Raw genomic sequence first — 24,238 nt, forward strand, 5'->3', positions numbered from 1 at the left:
AGTGGTCTGTTTGGCTTGGCTATGGTGGAAGTCATAATGATCCCTTATATAAAGGGGGGGGGGAGGGGGGAAAAATCTTGCTGACTGTATCAGGTAAGAGCCCTTAAACCAATTGAGGCTGTTAAAAATTACCAAAATCCTGAACTGAAAAGGCTCAGCCTCATACATGACTCAACCCTTGCTTACATTCTTGTCCTTTTCAGATAAGATTAGACAGCTGACGATTTTTGGTTTTTAGCCCTGCTCGGCACAGTAAAATATTTCATATCGCATCGTTGGAAAGTGTTTGCACATTGCTAAGTTCCTCTTATAATTTGTAATGGTCTGGGAGTCATTTTATCACACCCTCCAGAATAGTCAGCACAGATAACAATTCTGTTCTAAAGACACACACACACAGCTGCCCCAGAGTTCACTGTGACCTGATTTGAAGGTTTCCCTCCATAGCCTGGCTCCCAATTCAACCAGAGACAACAGTCCACTTTTACAAAACTCATCCGTGTCTATTTGCAAACGAGTGAATGTTCAATGAAACTGACCTGCACCCGAAAGAAGCTTAAAAGAAAGAATCTAGTGACTTATCCTCGGAAGCTATTAGATGAAAGGAGAGATGTGAACTCCAAGTGGTCAAATGCCACTCCACACTTCCTGCTAAAAGCCTCTGAAAAAATAAGCAATTATTCAATAAAAGGGCAGGATTCCATGTCAAACAGCGGTCGATTAAAATTCCACTCCTGACACAGCTGGGTTACAGTAAAGGGTTTAGGGCAGACATCTGCAAATCTCAACAGGGATGCTTCTGCCTTTCAGGCTTCACACAAGACCAGAGCTTCAGCGGTGTAAGTGAGCACGGGCGGAGTTACACGGATTTACACCAACTGAAGCTCTGGCTGAGTCCATTTGTTTTCCCGGAGCTTGAGGCCCTCTGTCACAGTCTCGCCTGTCTGAACATCTCAAGTAAGGATGGGAAGAGGCAGGTAATTGTATCAGCTACATGATTAGTCGGTAAGGGAAGGCGCTCTGTCTCTGCCTGTGCTGGTCCAGGAGCGACCCCCGCTGAGGCTCTGAACTTTACATACAGTAAGAGCTGCCCGCGCCAGGTCCAGTAGCCCCTGCCCATAGGGGATTCCAGCTCAGGCCACTGCGAACAGGGGCTGCTGCCGCCAACCAGGTTCTGCCCCGGTTAAATCCTTTACTTTAACCCTGCTTGAGGGCAGCCTCCCCAGTGCCTGTCCCCTCCGCCTCTGATAGAGGCAGCAGGGTGGGGAGGAGAAGAAGACAGGTGGCACCACAGAACCAGTGTTGGGGGGAGGAAAAAAAGTTTAAGCCAGTTCCCCCCCAGCACCAGCTCTTGTTCTCCCCTCCCCTTGCTGCCTCGGACGCAGAGGCAGCAGAAGGGGGAGGGAGGCAGTAGTCGAGTAGTCAACTCAACTACCCAATAAGCTTAGGCTTGTTTACATCCCTGGTCTTGAGGTGTGCAACAGCTTGACATTTCACCCATGGAGACTTCTGGTGCCTGCCAAGCATTAGACAGCATCAGGCTAGCTCAGCAAAAAAGAAAAACCTACACAACTGGCTATTGTCCAGAGCTGGCCAGATAATGGCAGAGCTGCAACCTCAGCACCTTGGCTCTGCGGGACTCCAGATGGGGAAGAAAGCATTTTTCTGGGAAGGGATTCCCAGATGGTTTGAAGCTCTAGCAGGAAGCATCCTGTCCAGCAGTCACTCGTGCGGGAATACTGCGCTAAGGCAGCACCGTTTTTCACAATCATCCGCTGCGGTAGTGAATTTTATAAGTCAAGGGCCGGGCACTCCCCGGTGAATTCAGTTAAGCAAAATTCTCTGAACTTGGGCATTAGGTGGAACCCAGGAATAACGAGGTAAAAGAAAAAAACAAGGAGCCTTCCCCCCCACACACACACACAGCTGATTGCAAACACGAGAAGTTAGGACCACCAGACGGGGCTCGGTGCTGACCAACAAGTCACGCTTGCTACACAACGGGCATCACTGTAGCTAACGGGAGGAAGGCAAAGAGGCAAGAGGGACCAGTCTAGGTCCATAGATAATGTGGAAGGACAATGCCAACCAGTTTCCCCACAACAAAAAGAGCAGCCCGTGATTCCAGCTGGCCCACGGTGCCCTGTAAGATAAGCTGGCTCCATCCAGGGTCTGCTAACGAGGTCCCTGGTGTTTTTACATTCCTCAATATGTAGATTGCAGAAGCACCCACAGGCCCCTCGGTGGGATGGGGCCCAACCTTTCTGGTTGCTCTCCAGTCACACTAAGTGTTTGCCCTCTGGCCTGAGATCTTATCTAACTAGACAGGGCAGCCAACCAGCAGGCAGGCAACAGAGGGGAAGGGACTAGTCCAAGGTCACACAGCAGGGCAGAAACCGAGCTAGACAGAGAACCCAGGTTTCCCCGAGTGCAAGTCCTGTGCCCTACCCACCGGGCTAGGGATGTGAACGGGTAACCGGTTATCTAGGTAGCAGTCAACCAGCTCTTCTGCAGGCAGCCTTGCTAAGCAGCAGGCAGGTGAAAGGGGCAGGCTGGGGGGGAGGGTGTGCTCCCACTTCCGGGGCCCTTTCGGGAGAGCGAGGGGGGGGGCGGTATCCTCCTGCCTCTTCCCGTATCAGAGAGCGAGGAGCAAGCGCTCAGCTTGTGCCTTCCTCTGGCTCTTGGAGGAGGATGCAGCAGACTGTGAACTTCTATCAGGGCGGGAGGGGCAAGAGGAAGAGGAGCAACAGTGACCCACTATGTGGCTGCAGCCCCCACCCTCCCAAAATAGCACCTTGGCCCTCCCCCTTACGCTCTCCAGCCCTCCGACTCCCAGGCCAGACTCCTGACCCCCTGCATCTCCCTGCCCCGGGCTCCCTCTGCCCTAAATGCAGCTCTATTCTTGAGGCACCCCAGCGGCCCCTCTATCTGGGGCACAGGGAGACTGAGCGAGGCTCTCGCTGCACCCCCGAGCTGCAGTGCGACAGCACACGGTAGGCTTTTCACATTGCACCGTTCACACCTGGACTGTCCCCACTGGCTCCAAAACTTACTCCCGTCATGCAAGGGCACGGCCAGATTGGCAGCTGCTAACCCAGGCTTTCTGTCTGTTTTCTGTCCGGCAGCAAGAGCCAGGCTGCTTACGGCACTCTCGTCTCATGCTGCCCTGAATGTGGCTCCTTTCTGGGTCTTTTGTGGGAGACCCACCAGCCACGGATGGAGAGGGAGGCTGGGGTGTTTTCCAGAGGACGCCCCCCCAGCGAGGGGTTCTCTCAAGGCATTTGCCTAAACCAGCATCACCAACTCCACACACGCCCAAGGGAAGCTGCAGAGAGGTCTGATGCTGAAGCAAAAGGCCACTGAAGACCCCAGATCCACCCCGGTGGCAACTGGAGGGGGAAGCAGAGGGGCTGTTAAACAGCCCTGACTAAGCTGTGATTGTCAGTCAATGGGCATTCCCTGTAACCCACGCACCAAACCACCACCCTAGGGACTCGCGTCTCACTTGTCACTTACATTCGTGTTGTTCGTAGGGCGGATACGACAGGCGCACCGAGATCAATATAAAGAAGATGAAGAGAGGCCAGGCCACCTCAATCAACAGCTGCAGCTGGAAAATTTAAAGCACAAAGCATTAGGGTTTCATAGTGACGATGTGGAGGAAGAGGAGATCACTGCAGCACCCGAGCGTAAGTCAGGAGAGACACTGGAAGCATCGTGCCAGCCGGCTCCGCCAATGTGCTCTGAAAGTCGGGGTGTTGTGGATCCCAGGGGCCTTGGGCAGCTGTTATGTGGTGGTTACACTGAACACACGCCGTGTGCTGTTGAGGGCTCGCCTCTGGTTGGTTTTCGATGGTTAACATCGACCTGTGGGGTGCAGAAGCGACGCTAACCCCAACGCATCTCATAGCTGCTTGCTGAAACGCTGGCCTCCTGTCGGGGGTAGCTGAGAAGGGGCGTTCCCCTGGCAAAGCCCTAAACTTTTAGCTGAGAACCAGGAGCTCAGTTCCAGCTGTTAACAGCCAGGTGCATCTAAAACACCGCCACGGAGAGCAGCCATTACAGCACACCTGGTCCCATGCTGTCATCTCCTGCCTCTCCATCACCCACTCCTCTAGTACCTACAGGCCCTAAGGCAAGCGAGGGGGTCCCACTGCACTAGGTGTTGTATGTACCCCTAGTGAGAGACAGCTGATGTGAGGACTTCCGACAAGCTACATAGACCAGATGAGAGTATTATCCCTGTAGCGTGGCTCAAGCACTAAGATATGAGCGTGTTATCCAAGGACAGATGCTCTGCCTGTGTCGGAGCCAGAAATGGAAGCTATCATGTCCGTGTCCCTGTCTAGTTCCTTCCACCCCTACGTTTGCTGCCCAGAAAGCTCCTCTACCTGCAAGCTAACCTAAGGCAAGAGCAAAAGGAGGATTTAAAGTTGTTCACATTTTGCATATCACACACACACACACACACACACACACACACAAATCATGTTGATCATTCGTTGGCTCAGGTGTTACCCCTTCATTTACAACCTTCCGGGAAACTCAGCCTAGCCTGGTCTTGCCTTAACCAGCAAGGGTCCAGTTTGGTCTTTACACATGCACATAGGTCACTGGGACAAGGCCAGGATCTCACCGTGAGCTACAACCCTCCACACTGCTCAGTATCTATGTACTGTACCAAGAACCACCAGAACTAGTCCCTCAACATTCAATAGAGGACACTCCAGGCAAAGGCCAGGGAAGACAACTGGATATTTGCCAACAAGGCAGTTAAACCCACTCAGTAAAAATGGTGCATTTACTCCAACACTACAGGTTGAGCCTCCTAAATCTGGAACTTTCTGGTCCGGCAACATCCGTGGTCCAGGAGAACCCCACAGAGAATAAACGTAGGCCTAAGATGGCCTTTTTCAAGATCATTTTGGTTACTGGGTCCATTCCATTCCCTAGCGTCCATCAACTAAAAAACCCCCAGAGCCTCTTCCTTTTGCTGCGAATGCTCACTGAGTTTCCCTGATGCCAATTACTTGCGATACTATTTACCTGCGCTGCTTTTCATCAACAGCTCCTTTTACGAAGGTAGGGAAATAACCCCCTATTCGTACACACAAAGCCAGAGAGGCACCCGGGCATGCAGCAAGTGTAGCCTAGACTCCCAACTGACAACGACTAGATCACCTTGCCTCCCGTGGAACAGAGACAGCAATGAAAAGCTTCTAAACGCACTGAGTAATCCATTCCCCACCCTAGACTCTGGGCCAGAATCCTTCAGGGACAGGACTGCCATGCACATGCCTGGCAGCAGGGTACAAGGTTGCCAGGTGTCCAGTTTTCACCCAGTCTAGTTAAAACACAGAAAATACCGGATATATAAAATGTCCGGTATTTTCCATTTTTCTTGGACAGAAAGCTGGTGGGGACATTCTTTCCCTGGCACGTCTGGCCAGGGGAAGAGGAGAGCAGAGAGCACAGGGATATTTAAAGGTGTAATGACTTTTTTGGCTCAACAAGTTTGGTCTCCCCCCTTTTCTTTGCTCAACCAATTTTTTTCCACCCCATGTTTGGTTTTTTTGTTTTTTTTTTTTTTTAAGTTTGCAGCAACTCTAGTGATATACCACCAGCCATGCTGGGTTTTAGTATTGTTAGTCACTGTCACGCTGCTGACTTGCACCACTGCAGGCTCTAATGGGGACAGTTAGATCTAGCGATGTGGCAAGAGCCCCACCGAACACGCCCCTCCACAGGGCATCACCCTGAAGACACGGCTCCTGGGGAACGCAGGGTGTTGCCCAGAGCTCCGTGGACACAGGTCACGTGCACATCTCAGTCCCTTTCGTAGACTGCTGTTTGCAAAGGAGCAGGGTAGCAGGAGGTGCTGCTGAACAAGGGGAACTGAACCAGCGCATGCAACCGTGACCCCTGCCCCCTGCTTTGCCTTCCCTTCCCCAGGGAGCACGCCGTACACTTTGCACAGGACAACTTCCACCACCACAGAACCAACACCTGGGCAGCACACGTCAGGCTGAGCTTTGAACCCGGCTTTTGCAAGGCAGCTCCAACTCACTCCAGCTTGGAAGCAAAGGAGAGATAGGAAACGCACTGCAGGGACTCAGCTCCAGGAGCTCTTGTGGCAAGAGGGGAAGGGGGGGGGGGGGGGGAAGAGAAGAAGAATCTAAAAGTGTTTCATCTGTCTACACACAAGCTGTTGGCTGGGTCAGATTTTTGGCTGGTGCAAAATCAGACTTGAACTGACTTCCATGCTCCTATGCTCATTGACAGTGATTCAATATTCTTCCCCTTTTGGCACTGCCCGTCCAATCCCACAACTCAACCGGTAGCAAGACAAAAGCATCAGAGACAGGCAGCAGAGCAGGTAATTAAGTTGCTCCACCCAAGGCCTTGGTTACAAGTTCACTAGAAATTATTAGTACGGTCTCTCATCTGACGGGCGATGAGCCAGGAATAGCACAGCACCGATGAAGTCTGGAAAGGACCAAAAAAGGCTAAGGGGTCAAGACACTCGAGAACACGATGCAAGGAAAGAGCCGGAAGAGTTTTCTCATTGACTGTCACACAGCTCACTCTTCTCCTAAACAGGTCAGTAAGTTTTTGGCCTCATCAGAAGTCTAGTTATGCCCATGTTGCCCAGTAAAGCCAGGCCTGGTCAATACACATTCAAAACTAAAAGCTTTAATCCGCCTTCTATTTCATTCAGGACTCTCTGGAGGGAAGGGTAAGAGATTCTTGAGATACAGAGGCCAATGCCTCAGTGAGTGCAAGCCAGTGGATGTCAATGGATTACTGCCCATCAATACCAAGGGAGGATGGGGATCTATGTTTTGTATGCCAAGGAGGAGACGCCGTTTAGAGAGTTACGGAGATTAATGGAGTTATGGAGATGAATGGATTTCAGCTGCACAGCTATGGGCCATGCTGCAGGTTTCTGTTTAGTTCTGCAGAGATCAGTTAATAAAAGGCCTAGAAGCAGGGTGCTCAGCCTTTTCTATGGAAGGAGCCCTTCAAAAGCCAGCAGTACATGGCTGGGACTGGAGAGAGAAAAAGCTAAGAGCCCCCTTAGAGAAAGCAAACGAAGTGCTGCAGAATGGGATGAGCGTGAACCTGAAGGGACGGGCAAAGTTCCATGGCCTTTGACGGTATCTATCCCCTGATAACACTGGTGCTCACTTGATCTTATGTAACGCATCCAAGCAGACATGGGTTCCACTCCCACTAGCGAACAGTTGGAAATGGTTAAAGAGCTTATCCGACTACTTTGCACCCCCAGTTCCCATAACTCATCTCATGCTGATGGTGCATTCTCCATTCGCACGTCACCGAGGTCAGACCTGTCCTGACACCAAAGCGCCAAGGCAAGGCATCTCCTACCCTCACTAGCAGAGTTACCCGAACGACACTCCAAAACAACTCTTGCTCCAGGGCTTGGATGTCCCAACAGCTAGCCACAGGTGGCTATTTGGCCAGTGAAGTGTGGCTAGTTTGCTAGAGCCATAGCCACTACAGTTCTGGGCCCCCCACTATAGAAAGGATGTGGGCGCATTGGAGAGGGTCCAGCGGAGGGTGACCAAAATGATTAGGGGGCTGGAGTGCATGACCTATGCGGAGAGACTGAGGGTTTGTCTACACTTGCACCCTATCGAAATAGGGATGCAAACGCAGGCATTCGAAATTGCTAATGAAGCGAGATTTAAATATCCCGCGCTTCATTAGCATGATCTTGCCAGCGCGCTAGTTCGAATCACAGCTGATTCGAACGCGCGCCGGGATGCGTTAGTTCGAACCAAACCCCTTGGTTCAAACTAACGTTACTCCTCATTTTTCTTGCAGTGCGCCTGTCTGAAGGCAGGGCTGTGCGCTCATACAGCTACTACGTCAGCCATTCGAAAGCCACACCGCATACAAGACAGCAGTCTGGAGCTGAACAGACACGAGCCATGCACGTGTGTCCTTTCATGATGGGACCACATCAAGAGAGGAATCTGATACTGCCGCTAGGGTGACAGATGTGGCAGGGGGTAGCCCACTAGACCAATGGACATGTTGTGAGTAATGTGGAAAGGATCAAGACTTCCTCCTGGAGCATGCGACAGAAGCAAATGCTTTTAGAGCCAGAGACCCCAGGCTCAGTCCCTACCCACAGCCGGTCTGGTGGTGTTGCTTCACTGGAAGCCATAACAATCACTACACAAACGCTCAGGCAAGCTGGGCCCTGCTCCTTTGTGTAGCAGCGGAGTCTGTCTTATCTCCAGACCGGGCAGGCTCCAATATGGCCACACTTGGCATAGAAAAGAGGAGACTAAGAGGTCTATAAAATCATGACTGATGTGGAGAAAGTGAATATGGCAAAGTTATTTACTTGTTCCCATAACATAAGAACTAGGGGGTCACGAAATGAAACAAACAGGTAGCAGGTTTAAAACAAAATGAAGAAAGTTTTTCCTTCACACCACACGCAGTCAACCAGTGGAACTCCTTGCCAGAGGAGGTTACAAAGACCAGGACTTTAACAGGGTTTAAAGAAGAGCTAGATAGAGTCATGGAGGTTCGGTCCATCAATACTTATTAGCGAGGATGGGCAGGGATGGTGTCCCTAACCTGTGTGTCAGAGACTGGAAATGGGTGACAGGGGAGGGATCACTTGATGGTGACCTGTTCTGTTCACCCCCTCTGGGGCACCTGGTATTGGCCATTGTGGGCAGACAGGACCCTGGGCTAGATTGGACCTTTGGTCTGACCTAGTGTGGCCATTCTGATGTTCTAAGTTCTGCCTCCTCTGACTTTGGTTCTGAAACGATGTGCCGAGTGCCTGAGTTCCCACTGACTAGATCACCTCAGTGCCTTGCAGAGGCCTGAAACCAGAGCTCAGCTATGAAATATGGACATTTTAACAGGATACATCCGGCCCGCCCGGTCCTCTGTCTGCCTGGAGGGTTTGGACTTGGAGGCGGCAATTCAGGCAGGCAAGCCAAAAGAACAGCTCAGGCTTACCGTCTGTCTTCTCCGGTACGTGAAGTTTTTCCACAGCAGCAATCCCAGCTGCGTCCCGAAAGCCATCGTCCTTCAGCACGCCCGGGAGCTGCCCTGCACCGCAGCCGCCACACGCTGCCGGGACACTGCGGCTGGGCAGTCACTGGAGAGCAGAGACAAGGAGAGGAAAAGCCCAGTTATAAATAAAGCCCAAAGTGAACAAGTATCACAGTCTAACCTCACTTACGCCCACGCACGCCAACTCAACCCACTGCTGCTGCCAGAGGGTTCTGGCCCACTCCCCTCCCACCGTGCTGGGGGTGCAAACCAGCGCAGACTTTGACCCTGGGCAGCAGTTCTCTAAAGGCTCCAAGACTCAAAACGAAACATCCCCCAGAGGGCAATTCCCCTGCTTACTGAAAGGAAAACTCCAACTAAGCGACAGTGTTAGAGACTGGGAGCTGCTTTGGAGAATCTCTGGTTTCAGTTTGGGGAGAAACCCTGGGTCAGTCGAGGCTTCTCTATAGGAGACAGAACAAGCACACCAGGGCTAGCCCCACCCCATAATCAGCTATCCGGCTAAACGTCACGTTTAACCAGTTAACCAAACAGGATTTTACATCCCTACTGAGGGCACAGGCCATCCTAATGCATCTGCACTTGATGGGCAAAGGCAATAGAAAATCCCTTCCCTCCCTTGCTAGGGAAGGTTAGCACACTGCTTGCTATGATGCCACCGATCCATCCTCCTGAAGACCAAAATCCTGACCCACCAGCGACTCCACAAGGTGCAAGAGAATCACAGCAGTGCCGAGTATAAAATGCTCCCAAATTGATTTGGCCATTGTGAGTGTGGCACATTCTGACCTGGCAGCATTTCACACTCACTTTGTACCCAGGTGCAGGGCAACACAGAATCCGATCTCTAGAATTCATTTTGCTATCAGTTTCGTCATACAATAGGTGAACAGGGTGACTTTTCTATGCGGCAAAGCTCTAAGCCGTTATTCAAACACCGATATAGCGGCTCTTCCTTGATATTAGTTCCATGGAGAACACACGCATATGCTTTTGATCATTCAACACCCCTTTGCACTGTGATTTAAGTTGCATTCCTGCCTGCAAATGGCAGCAAAAGCACTCCCAAAATTCACACACACCACAAACGTAAAACTCGGGTGAAAATCTCTGACCGGTTTTACAGACTAAATAGGGTTGCCAGTTCATTTCAACAAAAAGATACTGGACACACTTGACATTACATCACAATCTACATCACATCTTATTTAGAAAATACTGGACATTTATATTCTCAATTTGTTTCCCCGATCAGAAAGCTCAAATACTGGACTGTCCAGTTAAAAAACTGGACAGCTGGCAATCCTAAGACTAAATGATCAATAATTTGACCTTAAAAAATAAGCCACTCTGATTCAACCAACATCCTGGCTAACGAGTTCTTCTTAGCCTTGTCAAAGACTAAACATCATTATCGCAACACCAAACGTCACAGCAACCTTCAGGATTGAAGCCTGGATGACCGAAACCTGACATTTGCAGAATGGAACGACCAAAACCGATTAAACCCAACTGCTATCGTACCAGATTCCTAGGCGAACCATGCGTTAGTAGAAGCTCAGTGCTGCTTCACATTCATAGCGGGAGCGGGAGAACAAATGAAGAGGCAGAGAACCAAAGAAACAACAAGGATGTAAGTGATCTATGTCCATCCAGAATCACCTCAGTCTAGAGTCAGTGTAGGCCCATGTACGGTCCCTGGATTCTGGCAGGTTCTAGGAAGGTTGTTCATCCACACACAAGCTACCTCCCGCTGGAGTCAGGAAGTGTCGAGTGCACTGTGAAAAAGCAATGCCTCTGATGTTCCAGTGGCATGGACATGTGGTTCCCAGAGCTGACCGACTTTGCACAACACCCAAGGGGGGGGGGGGGGGGGGGAATTTGGCTTCTGACAACGAGGTCAAAGGACAAGCTTTGGCCTCCAAGGACTCTGGTCACCCAGCACACTTGATCACAAAGAAGTTGCAGCAGAGAGGCTCTGTTAAACTGTAATAAAACACCACTCTGAAAAGAAACTCAAGTAGGGACTTTTCCGCCCCCTCTACTGCTGCTCATTCTGAAGGGGGCCTGAGTCAGCACTGCTTTTACTGCAGGGGATCAGAAAGCATTTTCTTTACAAGCCTCAGGAAGAAATCTGAGCATGTCTGTTGCATTACGATACCAATCAACACCGATTCTCTGCCACCACTCACTCAGGTATATTGCCATATATTTTCCTTTCTACTATCTCATAGAACCGGAAGGGACTTTGAGGTCATTGAGTCCAGTCCCCCACCTGCACTGCAGGACCAAGTACCATCCCTGACATCTTTGCCCCAGATACCTAAAGGGCTCCCTCAAGGATTGAACTCCCAACCCTGGGTTTAACAAGCCAATTCTCAAACCACTGAGATACCCCTCCCTCAGGAAAGTGCCCTCGCAACCGGATAGAACACTCCTGCTTTTCAAGAATTTGCTACATGTCTGTGGGCCAGGAATCCACCTTTTGCAATTCCCACTGCAGCACAGCAAAAAAAAAGGATCTAACTTTATTAGGTGCAAGAGATAAACACCCAGCTGAGTTTAAACAGCAGGATGGTTTGGCTCAAAAATCCCTGAAGTGGTCAAAACCACGACTTGCCATATTAACTCAAGAATGCTGCTTGTGTTATTCCAAACTGTACCCAAACCTATTCATGCCTACCTCTCAGCCACCTAGGGCTACCGATCTGAGGACTCTGTACAGAGACATCCTGTTTGTTGATGTCTATGACTGATACTCAGAGATTGCAAAACACTTTTATGCCTGCCTAAAGCTGGCTAGGACTTCAATGGACTTGTGAGGCAGACAGAGCTGGTTCATTTGTGACATAAGATGACTAGCTCCCCAAATTCAGAGAATTCCCAGTGGGTAAGAATCTCTGTGCAAAGTGACTCCCCCCCCCCAGCCTCCTTCAGATATTTCAGACGCTTATTTTTCCAGCTGTCACAAGGATGAGAATTAAAACATCTGTGGGAAGACCCTTGGCATAGCAGATGCCGCTAGGTCAACTAGAATGCAAAATCTATCAACATTTCTACCCTCACCTATTTTGATGGGTTGTTTTCAGCACAGCTGTAAAACTCCAGTCCAACTTGCCACAGAGAAGCCTAATGCTACAAACAACCACCTCTGCTGGTTTCAGACAGGACTGTGCGCCTCACCCCTTCAAGTCACATTTTGCGAGTCATTAGTATGGGACATCCACCCCAAAAGCACTGAATGCCGTACTGGGGAATGGGAGTGTATTTTTGTCCTGTGCATTCACCACTATGGTTAAATTCTCTCTTCAGATGCTGAAGTATTGAAGTCAACGGGACAGCCACCTATTTATGCCAAACAGAGAATTTGGCCCTTTCATTCTGTACCATAATTTGTTCTCCCATAGCCGGTGATCGTCAACAAGACAGCAAGGAGTCCTTTTACTCTGGCAGACAGTCCGGAGTGAGTTTTATTGTCTACCACTGTCCTCGAGACTCCCTCCTGCCAACACTCACCATGCTGCACGGTGTTTGCTACTCCAAATAATCCAGCTATTCCCAAGTGAAAGAATGAGCAAGAACAGGCCCAGCAGAAAGATTCTGTGAGGTAGCCACATACCCTGAGTTCACATACCCATTTGGTTGCCAGCTCTGTCACAAGCTTCTTGTACGTCCTTGGGTGAGTCACTTTTCAGTTCCACCCTTAAGAAATCCAGTAACTATTTTCTTCTTTGCTTGCCTTGCATACTTAGGGCTGCAAAATCTCCAGGACAGACACGACCTCTTACTATGTGGCTGTCCAGCACCAAGCACATGGCGCAACCGAAAAGAAAAGAAAAATTTACCCTTACTTTACAATATCAAATCCCTGCCTGACCTCTTCTCTGCCTTCTCTCCCATCCCTGCTCCTCTCTCCCCCTCCCAGCACTTCCCGAGTGCCACAAATTGGCTGATTGCCCCCAGAGCCTAAATGCAGCCAAGCAGCTGATTCAAGGTGCTCCAGAAGTGCTGGGCGGGAGGGGGAAGAGTAGGTGAATGGGGGCGTCCCATGTACACCAGGCATGGGGGAAGAAGGGGACAGAGAGGAGGCATGTGGGCTGCATATGGACCCCCCCTCCCCAATAGGTTCCCACCCTTGTTTTAGGGGCTACTAGATTGCCAATAATGAGGAGACTGGATTACTGCTTGGAGCACGAAGCGGGTGCTGCGATTGCATTCTGGAGCCGTGCTCTGCTCTGCCCAGGCACATTAGTCACTGCAAGGGAGAGCGGAGTCCCAGCTACTGCTTCTGGTTAAGCACAAGGAGGAGCAAACCGAAGTCCCTTTGCCTTCCATCACAGGAGGACACAAGAATCTCGGGTGGGGGAAGGTGCTCCTCGGTCCCCACACGGGACGTTGGTTTGTCCTGCATTTGGTGGAACTTGCTTAGCAGAGGGACAAGCGGCCTAAGCTCATGCACAGCTGTGCACATCTGCGTTCCGATTCCTTGCCCGGGTGAGCAGACAGAGCTCTGCAAGCGGTACAAACAACTGGCCAGTCAGCCCTAACAACTGGCTGCGTATTGTCTGCAGCCACTGAAAAAAATCCAAAGGAGGGGGCCCAGATGAGAAATACGCCAGCGTCCTCTTTCAGTACCCCCCCCCCCACGTCATTCCACTGGTTGTGGGGGTGTGAACTCTTCCCCCCCCTCCACCCCATCACCACATTTGTGAGTGGTTCACCTCAACTCACGGTAACTGCACTTTTATTCCCCCTCCACGGCCTGCCCCGGGCTCCCAGCTCTTCTGGGCACCGCACTGCAAGAAAGGTGTGGAGAAAATTGGAGAAGGTCCAGAGAAGAGCAACAAGAATGATGAAAGGTCTAGAGAACAGGACCTGTGAGGGAAGACTGCAAGAATTGGGGTTTGTTTACTTTAGACAAGAGAAGACTGAAGGGGGACATGATAGCTGTTTTCAAGTATCTAAAAAGAGAGTGTTAGAAAGAAGGAGAGAGAAAAATTGTTCCCTTTGGCCTCTGATGACAGCACAGGAAACAATGAACTTAAACTGCAGCAACAGCGGTTTCAGTTGGACATTACGAAAAACTTCCTGTCGGGTGGTTAAACACTGGAATAAGTTGCCTAGGAGGGTTGTGGAATCTCCATCTCTGGAGATATTTACGAGCAGGTCAGACATTTACCCAGGATGATCTGGTGCTTGGTCCTGCTGGGAGAGCAGGGGACTGGACTTGATGACCTCAAGGTCCCTTCCAGTTCTATGATTGTGTGTGTCAATTCTCTTGGGAAGAGACCCCTGTTTACAGCCTTCCCAGCTCCCTGCCACTACTTGCAGCAACCCATCCTGCCTAAACCAGGGTCTGTGCTTTGCTCTCCCTCCAGGCTCTAGGAACAGTATGACACACAGTTTTAAGTTACTACCCATCCCCTCTCTCAGCAAGCCACACTTAGTCCTAAGGGGAAAGCATGAGAAAGGAAAAAAAATTAAACCTGTAAGAGTCTGATCTGCCTGCTAACAAGCTAACCAGACATCACCCTAACTCCCACCTCGGGCTCTGGCAAGGGTCAGATCTTCCCACCCCCCGTGGTTACAAGTTCATGATCTGAAATGGTTGTGAACCAGAAGCCTGGCCGGGCAGATCAGCCTATTTCTTTGTAATAAAAAAAATGACCCTTGAATTGCCAGATAGGAGCAGGACTTTTGGAACAGAAAAGGTGGCTTTCCTGGGACATAGCAAAAAGGGAGGGTGAATGCCACTGGAGGAGGTATATTTATGCAGAGCCCCATCTTTCCAAAAATTAACCCAATGGAAGACTCCAAAGGGCATGGGAGGAAGTTGTCAGACCTGTCACGGTGCAGCCCACAAAACAAATGGTTCAGACAAGCGGCATGGTCCAGACCCAAATGCCTCTACTCTGGCTCGGGGGCTGCAGAGCGCTCTCCAATTCTGATTTAGCCCAGTTCTAACGCCACTGTACCATCAGGGTGGGCTTCATTGCATAACTCGGCATAAGAAAAGTTCTGTGGCTTGAACTGGGGGGTGGGGTTTGTCCATCAGAAAATGCAGCCTGACACCAACTGTTACCTTTTCACTGTTAGCCAGGCCCCTTTCCCCAGTTTGTCCGACACCCTGACCTTTTGAGCAGATCTCCAGCCCGACAGAGAGGCAGGGGAGGTTTCAGAGCAGAAGGCCCTGCCTGCACACGCCATCGGAGGGACGACTCAAGTAGAAAGTAAAACTGTTTTGTGCCATACACTATTGTAACGGACCGGCTTCACGGTAAGCGCAGCACGCACTTCCATTTCCCCATTGATTATTGGCACAGTGCTCCTCCGCTGCTCAGAATGAGCATGTGCCAAAGGGCCCCTAAGCCAGTGGGCCTGAAGCCTCCAGAACCAGCAGACAGCTGTATCTTACAGATCCACAACAGGAAACAGAGAAACCGCCACAGTGGCAGAGAACCCACCCCTGTCTGCCCCCCTCCCCGCCTGGTGCTGTACTCAGCAAACACACAACAGCCTTCAAACCAAGCTTTCTGCAAACAATGCAGCTGTTTGCTCTGAGACAGGGAAAGACCTTTCCCCTGGAAAATAAAAATCACTATTTAGAGAGGGAACACAGCAAACGACTCAAATCCCAGGGGATCAGGATGTTTCAGTCGATGGGTAATGGGCTACAGAGCCTTTAACCTATAGATCACCGGTTTCAGTCCAGCCCTGGTCAGTGGTGATTGAAAGCTGTTACCAGCCAAGGGGAGTTCAGTTAACTAACATGGGTGGCCTCAGTCCAGTTCTTTGCTGGCGAGAATCCACCTTACAAAAGCAGCCAGCTCTCTAGAGACCAAGGACAGAGGGGCTGTGGAGACGGACGTGGCCCCACGAGGGCAAGTGTGAAGCACGCTGGGCAGGCAGCGGCAGTACAAATCCTCCCCAGGGATAGCGCTGCCTGTGTGATTCAATCTATTCAGCCTGTTGCACGAGCAACGAGGGTCAAACGTAGAGCCCCTTGAAATCAGTGGCTGACGTCCGTGGGCTTGGCTTTGGATCAGGCTGTAAATCTGAGCTCTTATCCAACCCACCCAGAGTAGCCATAAAAGTGATCCAAGCACTGGAGGAAGTGCCTTACAGCAGACCTCAGCCTGCTCCGCTCGTTAAGTTTGAGGCCAGGTCAGCCCTAAAGGGGAAGGTCAAATCAAGATACTCCACTCCATCTATGTTCGTTACGTAGCTGGATTTGATGTACCTTAATTTGAGTTTCCTTGTGGTCCCCACAGCAGGAGGCCGATGGGAGCAAACACGCCTGTAGGCTTCCCTCGCTCCTTGCAGAAGCAGGACCGCCCACAGCACCCTGAGTGCGATTTAGCAGGTCTGGTCAAGATCTGCTAAATCAAACTCCAGACGATCAATCACAGCAGCGTGGATCTTCCCCGGAGTGAAGACATGGCCCGAGAATCAACTTGCTCGCTTCGTACAAATACCTTCTCCTGGGGAGAAGATACTGAGGCTTAGAGAGCTTTTTACTCTAGCAGGGAAAGGCTGAAAGCAGATAAAGGTGTGTGCCTCTTTTCCCCCTATTTGAATTTAATAGCAATGGTGACTAACCACTGCAATGAGCTACTGAGAGAATCAGTGGAGCCTGCATCTCTGATGCTTTTCTGGAAGTTGTGCGCTAGCCAAACGCAAGTTACTGGGTTCAATGCAAGGGTAATGGAGAGAAATGTAATGGCCTGTCAGATCCAGGACTAGATCCAATGGTCCCTTCTGGCCTTAACTCTGATTCAGTGCACAAAATGGCTTTTATTTCTTTCTTTTCTGTTAGGCAATTCCTGGCTGCATTGAATGAATAATCACAAGAAATCCTGCAGCTTTGCAGGGGATTAGACGGGATCACAAGGTACCTAGGGAGGCTGTGGACTCTCCATCGCTGGAGATCTTTAAGGGCTGGTTAGACAGACACCTACCATGGTGCTTGGTCCTGCCGTGAGGGCAGGTGACTGGACTTGATGACCTCTCAAGGTCTCTTCCAGTTCTTGGTAAGGGTAGAGCTCCTGTAATGCCAACAGGTGGATCAAACCTGGGACCTCTGGAGTGTAGTGCATGAGCCTCTATCACTATGATCTAGAAGCCAGCCGGCTATTAGCTAAGGCTGTAAAGCAGACTCATTCTTCTCAGAGTGGGCTTGGTGGCTGTGGATGGAACAGTGCACCACGGCCAGCAGGTGTGGGCGTTCCATTCCCATTCGTGATTGGTACCTCACTGTGCAAATAGCAAGGGACCATCCCTGACACAAAGAGTTAAACACGGTTAATAGACAAGTCCAGGGAAGCGCTATTTAGCCCCATTTTGCAGATGGAGAACTGAGGCACAGAGCTTCGAAAGTGTTCAGGCATCTAATACCCGTTGAAGTCTGTAAGTTAGGAGCCTGAATACCTCTGGGGTTCTAGGCCAAAGTGGCTTCCCTGTGATCACACAAGGCATCTATCACAGACTGGGAACTGCATGCAGCTCTCCTAAATCACAGCACAGCCTTAGCTTTGCTATCCCCAGAGAGGGGACGTTACAGTAAACTCTTCAACTTCAACGGGAACAATGGGCTTACAACAGACTTAGTTCTGTTCAAGTCGAGAAGGGCAGCTAACGGTAAGTGTACACACGGGAAGCCGTCATTGGAACTGGTGCTAAAATACTGAAGCCTTCCATAGCAAAGGGTTTCACAAACCACAACTAGAGAGCCAGTATCTTGCATGTGCTCAATGAGGCTCCCACAAAACACTTGGACACTCTTGAAGGCCCTTCTGAAGTCTGCAGCTTTCAAACGGATTGGGCACCGGGTTTCTCCAACGCCCGTCTCGAGAATGGCCACAGAATTGTCAGTTTCCAGCTGGAGAGTCAGGACCGCAAGTCAAACATTGGTACTTTGCGCCTTTATAACATCTTTCCTCTAATGCGTGGAGTCAGGTTACAAAGCGTTACTAAGCATCATTAGCCTTCTTGTACAATCTGGGAAACAGACAGAGAAGTTAAGTCACCCAGTAAACTAGAGGCAAAGCTGGGAATGCAATCAACAGACACACACACCCCTCCTAGCCCTCCCCCCCCCCCCCAAACACCCCTAGTCTCCTGGTGTAAGTACTAGATGTACTGTAGCACCCTGAAATAGGGATGGTAAATATTGTTAATTTAATAGTTGAGTAACCTCACATAAGAGCATAAGAATGGCCATACTGGGTCAGACCAAAGATCCATGCAGCTCAGTATCCTCTCTGCTGACAGTGGCCAATGCCAGGTACCCCAGAAGGAGTGAACTGAACAGGGAATCAAGCCATCTCCCTGCCATCCATCTCCACCCTCTGACAAACAGAAGCTAGGGACACCATTCCTTACCCCTTCCGGCTAATAGCCATTAATGGACTTAACTCCATGAATTTATTTAGCTCTTTTAAACTCTGTTAAAGTTCTAGCCTTCACAACCTCCTCAGGCAAGGAGTTCCACAGGTTGACTCTGTGCTGTATGGAGAAGAACTTCCTTTCATTTGTTTTAAACCTGCTGCCCATTAATTTCATTTGGTGGCCCCTAGTTCTTACGTTATGGGAACAAGTAAATAACTTTTCCTTATTCACTTTCTCCACACCACTCACGAAATCTTATCAGTTGGGTGATTATTCTATAATCACCAGAAGCGGGGCCAGCAGCCAGTGCGCTCCAGCCCCACAACGCTGCTGCCTCTGTATTATAGACAGCAGCGCAGGGTGCAAAACAGGAACTGGTCCAAAAATCAGCTCCCCTCATGAGAACTGATGAGAGCTGGAAATGAGCCAGGCTGCCTGCCCGCCCGACTCCTAATACACTTTAAATGCAGAGCCGCAGCAGGGGTAGGTCCCAGGCCCATCACAAGCCAGGACTGAGCCGGGCTGCTGACCAGACTCCTAAAAAGTTTATTGGCAGGGAGGTGGGAGAGAAGGGAAATGTGTGTAGTTTACAGCATTAGCCTACAAGCTTTTGCTTATCGGCTAATCGACTGCACTATTACATCCCTATTCTGAAGTAGCATGGCAGTATCAGCCACTTAGCAGCTTTGAACTGACAGCCCACTAGCTGAGGCACAGGAAATACCATCAGAGGAGCCTTGCAGTTCCTGGAATACAGCTCTTGCAAAACTCCCCACACCAGCTTCCATCTCGCTCCAGTTTTCTCAACAGGCCCTCCAATTCCCCCGCCTCCTGCCATTTTCTATGCAGTCTCCCAACTCCATTCTGCAAAAGCTGCCCTCCATCTTAAGTCGCTGGCTGGTACGTGCAGCTCGCCAAGGGAACTGCCGGCTCGGCAGCCAACAAGGGAGAGTTGCCAGGCATGTTTTCAACCGGAAGGAGCAGTCAAAAAAGGGAACCTGGTGGCTCCAGTTGGCACCCCTGACTGGGCCATTAAAAGTCTGGGGGTGGTGAAACAGGGATTGGGGGCTACAGAAGGCTCCCTACCAGGCCAGACTGCCCCCGCCCCAAGTAGCGGCTCCACAACAACCTTTGACTAGGAACCATGACCAGCTGGAGCATGCGGACCCTCCTTGGCCACTTAGGAGCTTCAGGGACCTGGTGGCCGCTTCCTGGAAGCCATGGTAAGGCCACCAGGACCTCGCACTCCCACCAGCCCCAACCCAGGAGCAGTCGGTGAAGGTAGGACTAGAGGAGGCAAGCTCTCAGCCCCGCCCCTTCTGAGGCCCCGCCCCTCCACAGGAGCCAAGACCTTGCCCCTCCCCCCAGGCAGGCAGGGTGCATTCCCCAACCCCAGAGCATGGGGAGGACGGGCGCTGAGGGCAGCAACACTGTCCCCAGTGGCGGGGCCAGGCTGGTGGCTTGGGAAGGCTATGCCGTCCCCCACCTATCTTAACAGCCGCCGATGCCCCAACCCAGCCCCGAGTTCCCTCTTGCAGCCCAAACCCCTCATCCTTAGTCCCATCCCCAAGTCACCTTCCCAGCCAGAACCTTCACCACCCCCTGCATGCCAACCCCCATCCAGAGCCCGCTCCTGCACCCCAAGCCCACATCCCTAGCTGGAGCCCTCACCCCCTGCCCATCCTGGAGAGAGTGAGGGTGGGGATGAGTGAGCAATGGGCAGGAGGAATGGAGAGAGCTGGGGTGTGTGACTAGACTAGAAAGTTGGCAACCCTACAACTGGAAAGAACGTCATCACGCAATTACTCTTGATTAAGAATTATGGATGAGAACTTCCGCTAGACCACATCATTTCATACCAGTTAATTATCTGATCCTATGCATGTTAAGAAAACAGATCCAAGTCTTGTTCTCTAATGCTGAATAATAAAAAAAACAAATACACATTTTAAACCAAGACTCAAGTCATTTGCCTGCCCTCTAAATCTTAACACAGGAACATGTGGTTCCAATCCGCCCGACAGAAAGGCAAATAAGGTATTAAATTAATCAACCAGTGTCCAAAGAGCTCGTGTTCGTAGGAGCTGAAGATCTTTGCCACCAATGCACGTGCTGGCCTCTGTAGCAGAATCTGGAAACAGTCCTGCGCACCCTAACAGATCACGACTGTGAAGGCTGGACTCAGCTTGGGTAGCCAAGTCTTGGCCTCCGAGTTTCTATTCAGAAAGAGACAATGTCTGCCAGAAAAATTGTTGCACAACCCTGATAAATCAAAGTCAAACAATGAGGGCAGCTTGAAATTGGCTGTAGGCAACTAAAAAGTCAAGATAAAAGCTTTGGACCAACCAGGAATGCGCACGGGAACTGTCTTTTAGCCGCACCTCCAGTTTGATAGGAAGTTGCTTAAATAATCTCAGCTCAGCCGACAATTCAGCCTTTCGCATCTGAAAAACCCCCTTGGCTTCATGCCCAGATCACTTTAAACTGTGTCCCTTCAGGACACACGTGCCTATTAAATACTGTACTGAACTTGTTTGTCCCCTACTGGCAACCAGCATACCAAAAATGCAAAAGAAGAATTGGTGGAAAAGGTGGGGGGAAAATTTCAGTTAATGAATGGTCATTGTGTGTGCATGTGTTTTAAAACCAGAAGGGACCACGGATCACCTCGTCTGATTTCCTGTCACAGGCCACAGAACGTCTGCAAAATTATATCTAAGCCATCTACACAGAGTTAGGCTCTGCCCAAAAGTTTCCAAGCTAAAAATCAAAGCATGGTTATAAATCAGAAATCTGCAGTTACATCTTCTGTAACCTGGCAGCCAAAGTACTTGAAATGGTCAACGTGACTGAGTCATACTCCATTCATCTCTACTGCCAGTTTTCATCCCTGCCTGGTTTTACCAGTGGGTTATAATACCTCCAGGTCTTTTGAGGGTGCTCATATCACGGTTTATCACCTTGTTCCTTTAGGATCCTCCTGCTGACACAGAAGATCAATACGATCAACAGCTGTCGACTGAGGGCTGACTTCTGGTGCCATCTGACTTCCAACAGATGTTTGATCCATGGTTCCAGGTGATCTTTATGGACTGATGTCATTTAGTCACTCCATATTTCCTTCACACTGCTTGTAGCATTCTCCTGGCCATCGTGATGTAGGCCTTCTCTTAAGTCTGTAAGATCCAGCGGTACTTGAGCCCCTTCTTCTTAATTGCCAAATCACAAACACGGCATCTAGGGTTCCTCATCTCATCCCGAAACTGAACTCTTCTTGTTCAAGGAGCGGTTCCACCCTTCTCCTAGTCCTGATGTCCACGATGCATTTAGCAGTTTCATCCCTCAAAAGTCTCCAGAGTCATAGATGCTTCCTTCCAATATACTGGGGCCGGGGTCAACTTGAACCAGTCTTCGGCAACTTTTGTCTCGCCATGCAGCTTTAACCACTCTGCTCATCCTTTCTATGCCTCTTGCTTTCACCAGATCCAGCATCACTTTGGTATTGCTGCTTCTGTATCCGGGCTGCATTTCTCCCCTGGTCCGTCAGGTATAACCAAGGACACCATATTAGGGTCACGGGTTGCCAACCCGTGACCCTAAAGGGTTTGCCTCTTTTACAGGACTGTTTCCACCTTTCCTTTATAAATGCGGTACAAGACCATCCTCCATCCCTTTGCCTCTTGTTTTTACAGGGATACAGGCCCTTCTCACCAGTCAGTTGTGGGTAGTTTTAAACGCTCAGCTAACAGATCCTCTGGGTGTCTTTCACTGTATCGGCAGCGCGCTTTGCTTCTTCATACTTGCTTCCACTTGATGGGTTCATTCCTTTCTGGTCATGTGCCATTTTCTTGTGTCAGTTGCTATCTGAATTTCAGTCTCACCACTGTTCCTCTCCCCCTTGTTTTTCCCCCCCTCCATCTACCATCCACAATCTAGTCACAATCCACGATTTAGTGTGGTCAACTAAAAATGTCATGCCACACCATGGATATTGCTGGACCAGGAAGTGCCCAACTTGAGGTTCAGCCTGTATTTGCAGGTCAAGGAATCACAGCAAACTTAAAATACTGCACCCAAAAGTAAATTCATTGACCTATCATGTCATTTGTAACCTGCAGATTCCTAACTCCAACAGAAAGAACTGACTTGCATTATAATAAGAGCTTCACTGTCTCAGTTACCAGCTGTTCTTAACTAAAAAGGCCAAAATCCAGTCCATTCTGTGCTAGATAACACAGGAACATGTGGTTCCAATCTGCCCGACAGAAAGGCAAATAAGGTATTAAATTCATCAACCAGCGTCCAAAGAGCTCGTGTTTGTAGGAGCTGAAAATCTCTTTGCCACCAATGCACGTGCTGGCCTCTGTAGCAGAACCTGGAAACAGTCCTGCTCACCCTAACAGACCACAACTGTGAAGGCTGGACTCAGCTTTGGCAGCCAAGTCTTGGTCTCTGAGTTTCTATTCAGAAAGAGACAATGTCTGCCAGAAAAATTTTATTGCACAACCCTGATAAATCAACCTCTAACGGATGAGGCACATGCAGAATTAGACACAAGCTTCATCCACTGAAGCTCAAACGTCAGCCAGCCTTTTTTTTCCTTGGGCTTTGCCCTCTGGGAACAATGTGTCACACTACCGTGTGTGATTCGCACCAACAGCAAAACCACCAAACATTGATGTTTGGTGAAGAAGGAATTCTTTAGTGGTGTTTTGGGGATTCACTATTAATAAGCTGCCCGCTACAGGTATTCGAAATAGTCAATGAAGCGGGGATTTAAATATCCCGCGCTTCATTAACATTATCTCGCCAGAGCACTAGTTCAAACCACAGCTCATTTGAACCAGGAAGTGCGCGTCGGGACGCATTAGTTCAGGGTTTGGTTTGAACTAACACGTCCCGGCACGCACTTCCTGGTTTGAATGAGCTGTGGTTCGAACTAGCGCTCCGGCGAGATCATGCTAATGAAGCACGGGGTATTTAAATCCCTGCTTCATTGACTATTTCGAATGCCTGTATTTGCATCCCTAGTTCGAACTAGGGTGCAAGTGTACACATACCCCAAGAGTCCACTAAAAGATCTAGTATTTGCTGACAATATAGCTGTTAAGCGATTGCTTAACCAACACAAATATAAAGACCAGAAAGCTGTACTACATCACAGAAGAGACAGGATTAAACCATTTGTTATTAAAAACAAATCTAATGAGAATCCCAACCCCTCCCAACACAAGCACTATATTAGAAGGCAAAGCAATTCATATACTTTGGCAGCAACACGCAAGCCAACAGGGACATCCGAAAGGAAATAACAGAACGAACGGACAAAATGGCAGCTGCAGTCACATCTTAAACACAGTTTGCTCATAAAAAAAGAAAATCTATACAGATCAAAAGCAATGAATCTTCAGCTCAAAAAATGTTACTGGAAATCCAGCAGCTTTCAAAAGGAAATGGGTCAGGAAATGACAAGGTATTAACTGGAATGAATTTGTCACCAATGCCAAGATTTGAGAGCGAGCAACAACCGCTTATCTCTAACTGTATCCAGAAAAAGAAAACGGAAACATCTGTGATATCTGAAGCAGAACTATTTGGCCATGACAGTTGTGCCATTGGGAATTGTATGCCCAATTTGCAGGAACAGGCAAAAGGCACCAAAGAAGGAATCCTCCATCAAACTGAACTGAGACAGGGAGAGGGGAAGGGAGGAGACGACACACACCGCACCCCACACACACTTATGGGAGTTAAACAGAAGATCTGCTAAGAGTAGTCCAGGATA

General features: G+C 49.8%; 1 protein-coding gene across 3 annotated transcripts in view; it reads right to left on the reverse strand.

Annotated features, from left to right (window-relative positions):
* ABCA1 (ATP binding cassette subfamily A member 1) overlaps nt 1–24,238 on the reverse strand; it is a 122,953-nt gene that overhangs the window by 91,354 nt on the left and 7,361 nt on the right. For 2 of the 3 annotated variants that reach the window (XR_012904577.1, XM_075931352.1), the window contains exons 2-3: nt 9,010–9,151; nt 3,517–3,610 (exon numbers count right to left, since the gene is read on the reverse strand). Coding sequence is in view for 2 of the 3 variants with exons in the window: in XM_075931352.1 (XP_075787467.1) it covers nt 3,517–3,610; nt 9,010–9,075 (160 nt within the window). In the remaining variant the exon portion in view is untranslated. Of the gene's footprint in view, nt 1–3,516; nt 3,611–9,009; nt 9,152–10,728; nt 10,882–24,238 lie in introns of those variants that run through there. The other variant, XM_075931353.1, reaches the window with a different exon arrangement.

This window comes from Pelodiscus sinensis, chromosome 6 (assembly GCF_049634645.1).
Source record: "Pelodiscus sinensis isolate JC-2024 chromosome 6, ASM4963464v1, whole genome shotgun sequence".
Classification (NCBI taxonomy): domain Eukaryota; kingdom Metazoa; phylum Chordata; order Testudines; family Trionychidae; genus Pelodiscus; species Pelodiscus sinensis.